At 36.1% G+C, this 13,626-nt stretch overlaps 1 protein-coding gene across 3 annotated transcripts in view; it reads left to right on the top strand.

Annotated features, from left to right (window-relative positions):
• Positions 1-13,626, top strand: part of DENND4A (DENN domain containing 4A) — a 124,375-nt gene that overhangs the window by 38,733 nt on the left and 72,016 nt on the right. For all 3 annotated transcript variants that reach the window (XM_055320020.1, XM_055320021.1, XM_055320022.1), the window contains exons 3-4: positions 2,586-2,918; positions 7,736-7,985. In XM_055320020.1, the coding sequence (XP_055175995.1) occupies positions 2,608-2,918; positions 7,736-7,985 (561 nt within the window). In that variant the 5' untranslated portion in view covers positions 2,586-2,607. The remainder of the gene's footprint in view (positions 1-2,585; positions 2,919-7,735; positions 7,986-13,626) is intronic.

The raw sequence follows: 13,626 nt of genomic DNA on the forward strand, positions 1-13,626 counted from the left end.
GTGATAGTGACTATATGTTGTCATTTAATTAACATAAAGTTAGAGGGGCACCTGGCTGGCTCATTTGGAAGAGAATGCAACACTTGACCTGGGGGGGGTCGTGATTCAATCACTGTGTTGGGTGTAGAGATTACTTTAAATAAATAAACTTAAATAACATGAAGTTAGAGTCTGGGAAAAAGAATATTTAAATAATCCTTATTATAATGAAAGGAAAGTGGTTTACCAAGGTATTTTTAAGATTTGTGTCTATCAAGAGCTTATAGCTTCAAATTCATGCACACATAAAAGCAAATAAATATATGTAGAGGCTTGGTTATATTAACTTCTGACCTAGCAATTCTACTTTAATAAATTTTTTCTGAAGAAATAATAAGAGTTGTAGCTATAGGTTTATGGGTTTATGTTCAAGATTACTCATCATAGCATTTAAAAATATTAGCAAAAGAAGTAAAAATGATCAACAATAGCAAATAAGGGGATCCCTGGGTGGCTCAGCGGTTTGGCGCCTGCCTTTGGCCCAGGGCGCGATCCTGGAGTCCTGGGATCGAGTCCCACGTCGGGCTCCCGACATGGAGCCTGCTTCTCCCTCCTCCTGTGTCTCTGCTTCTCTCTCTCTCTCTATCATAAATAAATAAAAATCTAAAAAAATAAAGTTTAAAAAAAAACAATAGCAAATAAACCAGTAATGTTATGTTCATAAAATACTACGCAACCATTAAAAAAATATTTTCAAAGACTATGTAATGAAATGAAAAAAGGTTAAATACAAAAGTGCTTTAAAAAATGGTGCTTTTGTTCTCCTTTTTAGAAATGGATAGATGATCATTGGAGTAAAACTACTTGCTTTTTGTGGACTGTTATATGTAGTCAACTGAGAGTGAGGACTCTGTTTCACAGAGTCTTCTCAGGAAGACAGCTTATTACTTTCTCTTTCCTGTCAGGCTAGGGGCCATTTCTGAAAAGTTTAAGCACCCCCCCCCTTTTTTCCAGAATCTTATGTGTAAGGAAGTTGCTAATTCTGAACACTCATTAGATTAGCAATAAAGAAAGTTCTGTTTTGGGATTATGATGAAAATAGTGATAATTATAAACAAGTATACTCCATACAAATTTGTTTGCCCTCAGTTACTTTATACTCTACAAAGGTTATTTATTTTAAACTAGCATTTTCTAAAGCATGTTTGAGGGTTTTTTTCTAGCCTTTAAGGGGGAAAATAGGGCTCATTATTCAAATAGACTTGGGAAATCCTGGGCTAAAGCAAAGTTAACAGGTGCCTTTATCAAAGGACTGCTGAGGCTTTTCATATTTATATAGTTTATTATAAATCTATAAAAGAGGCATGTAGTGTACATATCTAATTTATTTGTCCTCTTTTGCCTTTATTAGAACTAGGTTTAACAGGAGACATATGTTGGAAAATACCTGTTTTATATTAAACTTTTTTCCTATAAGCAATGACAGTACTGTGGAGGATGTATTCTCCTAGGTAAAGAAACAAAGTTTAAATGACACCTGAATGAGATTTTGCTGTTAAAATATTTACAAATACATAGTGGATTCTACTTTGTGTATATTTTCTTTGAATTTGTTATAATTATGCATTACTATTATAATTGCTGCCCTATTTTTATTATTTGAAGTTCCTCTGTTTTATCTGCTGAGACTCATTGGGGCTGGGTTTTTCTTTGTTATGTTTTTGTAGTTTTGGAATAGGAGGTCATCATCGGCAAGGGTTTTATCTGTGGAAAAACCTGATGATGTTCCTTCTAGAGCTGTTTTGTATTTGCTTCCCCCGGGGTATCATTAGCCTGGGAACACAGTTGTTAATATCTGTTTGGAGCTTCTTGGGACTATACAGATGGCTTAAAGTCAAACCTCATATGCAAGTACGAGTAGGTCTGTTACTATGCATTCACAGAAAATTTTACCCCCTTCAAAGTTGGGCCCAGATTGAGGCAAACTATTAATCTTCCTGTACCAGTGGATGGATTTTTTAAACCCACTCTTTAACTGGAGATACAGTCCTTTGAGGCTGTTGTTTTGATACAGATACATATCTCAGTTCTAATTCCCTATCTTATGTGGTCCCAGAGCCTTGTCTCTTGTCCCTGTAATGTCTTTTAAAACACAAACCCTTGATTACTGAGGAGATCCACAAACTTGCCTGACCCATTATCAGCTTACACACGGCACTCTGGTCTTTGGTTTGTGGCCTGGGGAATTTCATTTTTACAGGTTAGTCTGTGCATTTACAAGCATGTGTTTCGTTGTTGTTTTTGTTGTCTACTTAGGAATCCGGGCTTCCGTGTTGTAAAAAATTGAAATTTATGCATTACTTTTATATTCAAAAAATAATGTTAAATATATTCCCATTTTTTAAAAAACCATACATTTTACATATCAAAATGAAATGTATAACAGTACTGTTTATCAGAAAAGTAGTGTTCTTCAGTTTTTCTTTAAAAAAAAGAAATTATTAAATACCTAAATTTCTACAGTTTTTCATTCTTATTTATGTGCAAACCACTTTTATTTATTTGACTTATTAGAGGAGAATACTAGTCTTTCACTTTCCTTTTAGATGTAACCTTCTGTAATGGAAGATGATTGAAGATAAGGGTCCTCGTGTTGCTGACTACTTTGTTGTAGCAGGATTAACTGATGTTTCAAAGCCTCTTGAAGAAGAAATTCACTTCAATGATGCCTGTCATAAAGTAGCTAAACCAAAAGAACCTATCACAGATGTTTCAGTGATTATTAAATCTCTTGGGGAAGAAGTGCCACGGGATTATATATGTATTGATGTTACCCCAACTGGATTGTCGGCTGATCTCAATAATGGAAGTCTTGTGGGGCCACAGATTTACCTTTGCTACAGAAGAGGAAGAGATAAGCCTCCACTTACAGATCTGGGGTAGGTATTTAAAAATTGTGCCATTAATCAAAATAATATGCCTTGTAGATTTTGAAGTTTATTGTTCAATTTGTTCATTAATAGATACATGGCAGCTTTAGAAAAATAGACACATTTTTAGAATGCTGTGTTCTCTTTCTGTGTTCCTTATACCATTTGAGTGTCCCTTTGTCCTATGGATTCCCAGCAGTTTTTTCTTGTCAGAGTTTCTTTCTGTTAAATGTAGGGGAAAGATGTGGAAAACTTCTACAGAAAAATACCAGGAGGGCAGCCCAGGTGGCTCAGCGGTTTAGCGCCGCCTTTGGCCCAGGTTGTGATCCTGGAGACCCGAGATCGAGTCCTGCGTCAGGCTCCCTGCATGGAGCCTGTTTCTCCCTCTGCCTGTGTCTCTGCCTCTTTCTCTCGCTCTGTGTCTCTCATGAATGAATAAATAAAATCTTAAAAAAAAAAGTACCAGGAAACTAGAGTATTATCCTAACCACAGGAATTTTAATCATTTTAAAAGTACTAGAAAAGGATGGCTTTTGAGCGTCAGTCACGTTGTAGAGAGATGCTTAAGGCTGTATGCACCAAACAAGGATTTGGGATAAATTAGTGCTTTACTTAGGATACTATATTGAACTTAGGGCTCTTTTTTTTTTTCTATAACAGCTTTATTGAGATAGAATTCAAATACCATAGAGTTCACCAATTTAAAGTGTACAATCCACTAGTTTTTAGTATGTATAGAGTTGTGCAACCATCACCACAGTAAATTGTAGAACATTTTTATTATGCCAGAAAGAAACCTGGTACTCATTTTAGTTGCTATCCAGTTCTGTCTAACCTCCTCAGCTCTAAGCAATGCTTATTCTACTTTCTGTCTCTATGAATTGCCTGTCCTGGAGATTTTATATAAATAGAATCATATTCTAAGGCAAAAAAAAAAAAAAGAATGTGTTCCTGGCTTCTTAACATTGTATTTTCCAGGTTGATTCATGTTATAGTATGTGTCAGTACTTTATTCCTTTACATGACTGAATAATGTTCCACTGTTTATTTATTTATTTATGCAGTTTATTCATCAGTTTGATGGACATGTGAGTTGTTTTCACTTTTTGGCTATTATGAAAAATGCTACTGGAAATAATCATATATAAATTTTTGTAGGGACATATGTTTTCATTTCTCTGTATATATACTTAGGAGTGCAGTTCCTGGGTCATATGATAATTCTAGGTTTAATCTTTTGAGGAACTGCATGACTGTCTTCCAGAATAACCACACTACTTTGCAATCCTGCTGGCAGTGTATGAAAGTTCCAATTTCTCCACCTCTTAGCCAACATTTTATACTGTCATTTTGATTATAGCTTTCCTAGTGGTAGGTCATTGTGGTCTTGATTTGCATTCACTTGATGGTTAATGATATTGAACATCTTTTCATGTACTTGTCGGCCATCTGTAAATCTTTTGAGAAAGGTCTATTTAGAATCGTTTACCCATTTTTTAATTGACATGTCTTTTTACTGTTGAGCTTTTAAGAGTTCTTTACATATTCTAGATGCAAGTCCCTTATCAGATATATGATTTGCAAATGTTTTCCACCATTCTGTGGGTTGTCTTTTCACTTTCTTTATGGTATCCTTTGAAGCTGAAAGGTTTTTAATTTTGATCAAGTCTGATCTATTTTTTCTTTTGTTGCTTGTGTTTTGGCATCATATCTAAGAAGGTTTTTACTAATCCAAAGTCGTGGGGATTTACACCTAAGTTTTTATCTAAGAGTTTCATAGATTCAGCCTTGATATTTAGGTCTTTGATCTATTTTGAGTTAATTTTTATATATAATTGAGGGAGGGGTTCATCCTCACTATTTTGCTTATGAATATCCAGTTGTCCTAGCACCATCTGTTGAGAATATTCTTTCCCGATTTTCAAAAAATTAATAAGCCATAGATATATAGGTTTATTTCTGTACTCTCGATTCTGTTTTATTTGTCTACATGTCTTATCTTTGTGCCAGTACTATACCGTTTTGATTACTATAGCTTTTTAGTAATTTTTTACATTACTTATAAGTGTGAGTCTTCCAACTTTATTCTTTTTTAAGATAATTTTGGCTATTCTGGATCCCTTGAATTTCCATATGAATTTTAGGATCAGCTCATTCATTTTTTTTTTGATTGTCTATCAGATTTTTTTGTGATTTAAATTCAGCTAATTAACATATAGTGTATTATTAGTTTCAGAGGTAGAGTTTAGTGATTCATCAGTTGCATATCACACCCAGTGCTCATTATATCATATGCCCTCCTTAATGCCCATCATCCAGTTATCCCATCTTCCTACTCACCTCCCTTCCAGCAACCCTCAGTTTGATCTCTATAGTTAAGAGTCTCTTATAGAAAATCTATGAGGTTAGGTAATGTTTGAAAAGAAAATCTATTCAAAAGATTAGGTAATTTGCTCCTGTGACCACTGATCATTGTCAGAATTACAGCTTGTGGATGAAATGAAAGGAGTGTTGCAGATTCTTGTTAGGGTACTGGAGTTTCCTAGTTTAGAGATGAGGAATTTTCCAAGTATAGGAAGGATTCTCTAATAAGAAAGGACTTAAACTGGAATGAATAAATTAACCACTCTTATAAATATCCCCCTTGTTTGTCATTGTGGAGGATAGGACAACATTTTTAAGAGCCTTTGAAAAGTTCAGTTTAGTTAGACAAGAAAAGTTTCTAACAGTATAAAAATCAAAAATAGTTACACAAGTAATATATATATATATGTATATATATATGTATATAACAGCACAATACCTGACGAATGAAAACAATTATGTATTTTTTTAAAAAGATTTTTATTTATTTATTTATTTATTCATGAGAGACACACACACACAGAGAGAGAGAGAGAGAGAGGGGCAGAGACACAGGCAGAGGGAGAAGCAGGCTCCAGGCAAAGAGCCTGACATGGGACTCCATCCCAGGTCTCCAGGATCACACCTGGGCTGAAGGCGGCACTAAGCAGCTGGGCCACCAGTCTGCACAACAATTCTCATCTAACTCTCTCAAGAGCCTGTGGGTTAGAATTTTAATTTTTTTAAAAGACTTTATTTATTTTAAAAAAAATACTTTATTTATTTGACAGAAAGAGAGCAAGAGAGCACAAGCAGTGGGAGAAGCAGAGGAAGAAGGAGAAGCAGGCTCCCCCCTGAGCAGGGGGCCTGATATGGGGTTCAATCCCAGGACCCCAGGATCATGACCTGAACCAAAGGCAGAACTCCAAACCAACTGAGCCACCCAGGCACCCCTGGATTTTTAAATGTTATGGCTGATTAGTACAAGGCTCAGAGAGATTAAATATCTGCCTAATACAGCTAGTAACAGGTAGTAGAAATTTGAATTGAGATGTGTCTAACTTCTCTCTGTGACAATGCCTTTTTTTAATTTTTTTTTTAAATTTATGATAGTCACACACACACACACAGAGAGGCAGAGACATAGGCAGAGGGAGAAGCAGGCTCCATGCACCCGGAGCCCGACGTGGGATTCGATCCCCGGTCTCCAGGATCATGCCCTGGGCCAAAGGCAGGCGCCAACTGGGGATCCCTGGGTGGCGCAACGGTTTGGCGCCTGCCTTTGGCCCAGGGCACGATCCTGGAGACCGGGATCGAATCCCACGTCGGGCTCCCGGTGCATGGAGCCTGCTTCTCCCTCTGTCTATGTCTCTGCCTCTCTCTCTCTCTCTCACTGTGTGACTATCATAAATAAATAAAAATTAAAAAAAAATTTAAAAAAATAAATAAATAAAAACAAAACAAGCAAATCAAAAAGAGGAGGAGGAATAAGCATTTAACCTAACATTAGGATAAACAGAGTTGCTATGATTAAGTATGAAATATAGCTCTAAATTTTTGAAATAAAATGTTGAAAGAAAAATTTAAGTTTGCTGACAGCCATGACAAAAAGGGAAATTAAAAGTTATATTAGAAATAATTTGACCAATTTTTGACACTTAATTTTATCTGAAAAATTGGATTTTATAAAGGGAAGTACTGGCTGATGTTGAGGATATTGCCTGTTATAACAATTTTTATAGCAAATGCAGAAACACACTTAATATAGTTGAGCTTTAAATTTTTTTGTCAATGCCAAGGACTTAGCAGTAAAGTACAAATCAGTGAATTCTCTAAGGGAACAGACTAATATTTATTCCAGTATGACGTTTCCCTTGTATCCACAAGTACTTTTTAGAAGATTTAAGGAACAAATGGCTGGCATGATCTTTAATAAAAGCCTATCATTTTACCACAATAAAGAAAAAAAAAAGAAGAAAAAAAGCCACCCCTTTCTTTGATTAAAGATGGATTTGAGGTTATTTTCTATTTTGAAAACCTAAAGCTGTCTCTTAAATTTGAGGGAGCATTGGAGGTAAAAGTGTGTGAGCATGTTCTTTAAGAACTCTTTGGCAAGGAGCCTTTTGTAAAATTTTAACTTTGGCTAGAATATGAAGTTGCTTTTTCTAAAGAAGTTGCTTGGTTTTAAAGACAAAAATAAGTAAATCTATTAAATGGAGTGCTAAAGCAAGTGCCTCTGCAATTACTCATTGCCATTATGTGGTTTTATGCAAAAGATAATCTAAATTTTCCTTACACTATTTTAATTTTCAGTGAGGGAACCCACTATCCCTTATTATTATATGGGACTGCATAATTTAAATTTGCAATAAGATTGGAATATCTACTACCTTTAAGGATCAGTTTATGATACCTGACAATATTACCTATCCTATTTGGAGATGTTTTGCGTTTGTGTAATTATTTATGTATTTTTCTTTTAGGGTTTTGTATGACTGGAAAGAAAGATTGAAACAGGGATGTGAAATTATTCAGAGTACTCCCTATGGACACCCTGCAAATATTAGTGGCAGTACCTCATCACAAAAAATTTATATAACTTACCGAAGAGCCTCTGAAAACATGACGCAGAATACGTTGGCTGTCACAGACATATGTATTATTATACCCAGTAAAGGAGAAAGTCCACCACACACATTTTGCAAAGTCGATAAGAATCTCAATAACAGTATGGTAAGTGACTTTTGAACTGATAAAATTAGCCATTGATGAAAAGAGAGTAACTTAAAATCTCTGATAAACAGCATAACATGAAAACTGAGTTTTAAAATATGTTGGTTTTTTTAAAAATATTTATTTATTTATTTATTTATTTATTTGGGAGAAAGAGAGCATGAGCAGGGGCTGGGGACAGAGGGAGAGGGAGAAGCAGATCTCCACAAAACAGGGAGCCTAATGCAGTACTTGATCCCAGGACCCTGAGATCATGACCTGAGCCAAAGGCAGATGTTTAACCATCTAAGCCAACCAGGTACCTCTAAAAATATGTTCTTAAAGATGTTGGATATTTTATTTTTGGGAAAGTACTTTAGTTGTACTTTCTTTTTTTTTTTTTTTTTTGTCATCACATTCACTGATGTGATCTTTTTTTTTCTTTTTCTTTTTTAACTTTTATTTATTTATGATAGTCACAGAGAGAGAGAGAGAGAGAGGCAGAGACACAGGCAGAGGGAGAAGCAGGTTCCATGCACCAGGAGCCCGACGTGGGATTCGATCCCGGGTCTCCAGGATCACGCCCTGGGCCAAAGGCAGGCGCTAAACCGCTGCGCCACCCAGGGATCCCTAGTTGTACTTTCAAAAGGAACTGTGCAAAAGGTTTACTTGCTTACTTTTTAATTGAAAGAATATTTTTTCCCTTACTGGAAAAGTAATACACTAGCCAACCATAATCCTTTCACTTGTGCACTAGATGCCATAAATTTACTTATTTGAGTACTTGGCTTCAGCAGTTCTACCTACTTTTTTGGGAATATCAGTCTTTCTCTCTTGGATTATTTCCTCCAGGATGTGAAGCATGTGTGATATTGCCCATCTTTACAAAACTTCTTGACCCTATGTCTACCTCCATCTATTGCCTCATTTCATTGTTCTCCTTTACAATAAAACATCTCAAAAGAAGTGACTATATTCTGTCCCCTTCCTTACTTTGACTCTCTCTAGTTAGGCTTTTGTCTCTTTCATTCCACCAAGATTGCTCTTGTCGAATCCAGTGGTTTTAATTTGTAATTTTTCAGTAGGTTTTGACACAGCTGATCACCTCTTCCTTCTTGAAAAGTGGCAGGAAGATAAAATGTATTATTTTACTGTGTACTCTCTTACTTTTTCCTCCTAATTTACCCATTCCCCTTCTGCCTTTGCTAATCCCTAACCTCCACACTATGCAGTGCCCCAGGGCTCATTCCTCAAACCATTTATCTTTATCATCTAAACTCAATCCTTTGATGATTTAATCATTTAAATACAGGTTATCAGTGGATAACTTCTAAATTTATTGGCCTAGCTTGGACCTCTGTAATTCTTTCTTCTAGAATATTTTATCGAATAAATCCTCTCAAATTTAACATGTCTGAAACTCCATTCCCATTGTGCTTTTCCCAACCTGTTTAGCCCTTAGTCTTCCTCATCAAGCAAATGGAAATTCCACTGTTTTAGTTACTCATACTAAAAACCTTGCAATAATCCTTACCCTTTTTCTTCTACTTTTCATTCAGTATTTCTGTAAATTCTGTTGACTTTAATTTCAAAGTGTATCCTAAACTTGACCTTTACTTTTTACCTTCTCTATTGCCGCAACTCTGATTCAAGCCATAATACTCTTTGAACAGGACTGTTGTAATAGTATTCTAATTTAGGATACAGGCAAATTTTCATATAAAGGGCTAAATAATAAGTTTTGCAGGTCATATATAGTCTCTATTACATTCTTTTTTTTAAAAAAAAAAAAAGATTTTATTTGTGTAATCATGAGAGATACTGAGAGAGAGACAGAGACACAGGCACAGGGAGAAGCAGGCTCCACACAGGGAGCCCGACGCGGGACTCGATCCGGGTCTCCAGGATCACACCCTGGGCTGAAAGTGGCGCTAAGCCGCTGAGCCACTCGGGTTGCCCCCCCCCTTTTTTTTTTAAACAACCCTTTAAAAATGTAAAAACAGGGATCCCTGGGTGGCGCAGCGGTTTGGCGCCTGCCTTTGGCCCAGGGTGCGATCCTGGAGACCCGGGATCAAATCCCACATCGGGCTCCCGGTGCATGGAGCCTGCTTCTCCCTCTGCCTGTGTCTCTGCCTCTCTCTCTCACTCTGTGACTATCATAAATAAATAAAAAAAAAAATTTTAAAAATAAAAAATAAAAAAAATAAAAATGTAAAAACAGTCTTAGCTCAAGTATACAAAAACAGGCCTTGGGTCAAATGCAGACAGACCGTAGTTTACCAGATCCCTAGTCTAACTGATGAAAACTTCTATTTCTGCTTCCTATAACCTATTCTTCTTGTAGCATCAAGAATAATCCTTTTAAAACATAAATTAGGCCATATCACTCTTCTGCTTACAACCCTTAATGGCTTCCTGTCTCACTCTTAGTAAACGCCAAAGTCCTTTCAGTAGCCTTAAGGCTATGTATGAGCTATAATTGTCTTGGTCCTTTTTGGTTGTTTAAAAAAATTTTTTTTAAAGATTTTATTTATTCATGAGAGATAAACACACACAGAGAGAGAGAGAGAAGCAGAGACACAGGCAGAGAGAGAAGCAGGCTCCCTGCAGGGAGCCCGATGCAGGTCTCAATCACTGGTCTCCAGGATCACACCCTGGGCGGAAGGCAGCACTAAACCGCTGAGCCACCTGGGACCCCTCTACTGTTTTAAATTTTAAAAAGAATTTTTGGGGGCCCCCAAAAAATTGAGAGGGGAAGCAAGTTGGAGATCTTTGAAGTAAAAGTTCTTGTTCTTATTTTCATCCTTTGTAATCCCTTTCCAGGATTACCGATTATAATTTGGCTTGTGTTCTTTTAGACCTTTAAATTTGGACATGTGTGGAGTATATATAATGTGAATAAATTTATCATTTATTTTTCAAAAATTGGAATTTTCTTTTAAGATTTTATTTACTTATTCATGACAAACAGAGAGAGAGAGAGAGAGAGAGAAAGAGAGAAAGACAGGCAGAGGGAGAAGCAGGCTCCACACAGGGAGCCCAACGTGGGACTCAATCCTGGGTCTCCAGGATCACACCTCCGGCTGAAGGCGGTGCTAAACCACTAGGCCACCGGGGCTGCCCGGAAATTTTTATATATTCTGATATAAACTTTTTTCCACTATCCATCTTTATCAGGTGATATTAACTCTCTATTTAATTTTTGTAATGGTTGTATAATATTCCCGAAAGTAAAAGTGAAGAATGATGCAAATTATTTCCAGTTTTTCCTGTTATTAATAATCCTACTCTGATCAGACCTGTGCCTTTTTCTTTTGTGTGTGTGTGTGTGTGTGTGTGTGTGTGTGCATATATATATGAGTATCTCTGGAAGAATAAATAATTATAAGTGGAATTGATGGGTCCCTGGGTATGGTGCACATTTTGAGAAGTATTAACACATTGCTCTGGTGGCAGGTTATACTTCCATTAAGAATGCTCTTTCCCAGGGCACCTGTGTGGCTCAGTCATTTAAGCATCTGCCTTCGGGTCTGGTTGTAATGCTAGGGTCTTGGGATCAAGCCCTGCATCAGGCTCCTTGCTCAGTGGGGAGTCCACCTGTCCCTCTCCCTCTGTCCCTTCCCCAACCCCCTCCCTGTACTCTGCTCTCTCACACACTCAGTCTCTCTCAAATAAATAAATAAAATCTTTAAAAAAGAATGCCATTTCCCTTGTGGTGCTGGCTGGCTCAGTTGCTGGGACATGTGATTCGTTATCTCAGGGTCATGAGTTCAAGCCCCATGTTGAGCATGGAGCCTACTTAAAAAAAAAAAAAAAAAAAAAGAATGCCTTTTACCAGGTCCCACACTTGACCAACACTGGTTGTTACCAATCTCTTCTTAATTATTGATCATCTAATAAGCAAGAAATCATTCTAATTTTAATTTGCATTTCTTTCATTATTGTGGAGATTGAGCATCTTTTAATATAATATAACCACAGTAACAAATGGCTGATATTATTGCATTAAATAGATGTTGCCACAATTTATTTATTCCATCTTTTATTGCTTTTATTGTGAGACATTTAGATTTAATTTTTTTATATTATAAGCAAAGCTGTTATGAACATAGTCACAATTAAATTTTCTATAGAATAATTTACATTAATTGAGCCCTTTGTGCATTTTATATCCATTAACTCAGTTCATATAACCACCTTGAGTGGTGTTTCCCACCACACCCCCCACCTCCATTTTACAGAGAAGGAAATTTGAGAGTTAAAAAGGCTTTTACTTGCCCAAGGTCATACCTTCAATAAGCAATTGAACGAAGGTTCAAACCCAAACTATAGAACTCTAGTACCAGGGATGGTACCCTCCTGGTGGCTCAGTCTGTTAAGCATCTGCCTTCGGCTCTGGTCATGATCCCAGGGTCTTGGGATCAAGCCCCAGGTTGCACTCCCTGCTCAGTGGGGAGCCTGCTTCTCCCTCTCCCTTCTGCTCATGTGCATGCACTCTCTCTCTCAAATACATACATACATACATAAAATCTTTAAAAAAAAAAAAACCCTCTAGAACCAAACTCCAAACACTATAGTGAATTACTAAACTATTTCCCTATGATATGTCCTGGAATTTGTAGATCAAAGCTTTACTTTTAAGATTTTTATCCAGAAAGATTTAACTAATTTATATCCTACCAAAAAAATATGAAAGTTTTGGGGTTTTTTTAACAATAACTTTTTCAACAGTTGGATATTTAATCATAAATTTTCAAACTTAATTTCTTAATGATCCTAGAGCAGATATGTACATTGTACTACTACAGCTATGTAAATGAATACTTTGCTAAGATTTAAAAGATTTTTTATATATCTCACTTAATAAGTTTTTATGGGAAGTTGATTTTTTAAATTATTATTTATTCTTTCTTCTGTTAAGCTAGCAACATGAGAAATACTGAAGGAAGCTAGTAAGCTAGAAGAGGAAGAACTGAAGTGTATTGATATATGTCTAGATACAATGCAGATTTTGAGGTCCTGAAAAATGTTTTGAACTTTTTCAGCAAGATAGTAAAATAGATTTGTGTTGTAGAGGTTAAGGTCAGTATTGCCAAGTGGTTCAGAGCACAGACTCTACAGCCAGAGTCTAATTCTGATACTTAATTGGCTCTGTGACCTTGGGCAAGTAACTTAGTCTTTCTGTGTATCAGTTGTACTATTGTAAAATAAGGATGATAATGGCATATAACTCATAAGGTACTGTGATGATTAAATGAATTTAGAACTATGTCCCAGTACATAAATGGAAGTACTGTATGTGTGTTAGCTTGTTATCTCTAAGCATTTTTCAGTTCCAAATTTTCTTTATGAGAAATCTGTAACTTTAATTAGTAGCAGTTTTAAAAGTTTAAACTCTTTTTTTTAATCTTTAAATAGGTGATTCAAAAAATGGATATTGACAATAAATGGAAATTGTATCCTAACAAATTATCTGCAGCAATGTAACAGCTAATTAGATGACTATTTTTTTGTCAACAGCCATTCATATATAAAATGCCGTATCCTTTTAATAGCTTCCTTGCATTTTATTTTGGCATGGTGATGACAGGTGATAGTTGCAGAAATTATGGTGGAGAAAAAAGATCATGGTACCAAACAAGAGTTTTACAGGCTTTATGTG

Source organism: Nyctereutes procyonoides, unplaced genomic scaffold (assembly GCF_905146905.1).
Source record: "Nyctereutes procyonoides isolate TBG_1078 unplaced genomic scaffold, NYPRO_anot_genome, whole genome shotgun sequence".
Lineage (NCBI taxonomy): Eukaryota > Metazoa > Chordata > Mammalia > Carnivora > Canidae > Nyctereutes > Nyctereutes procyonoides.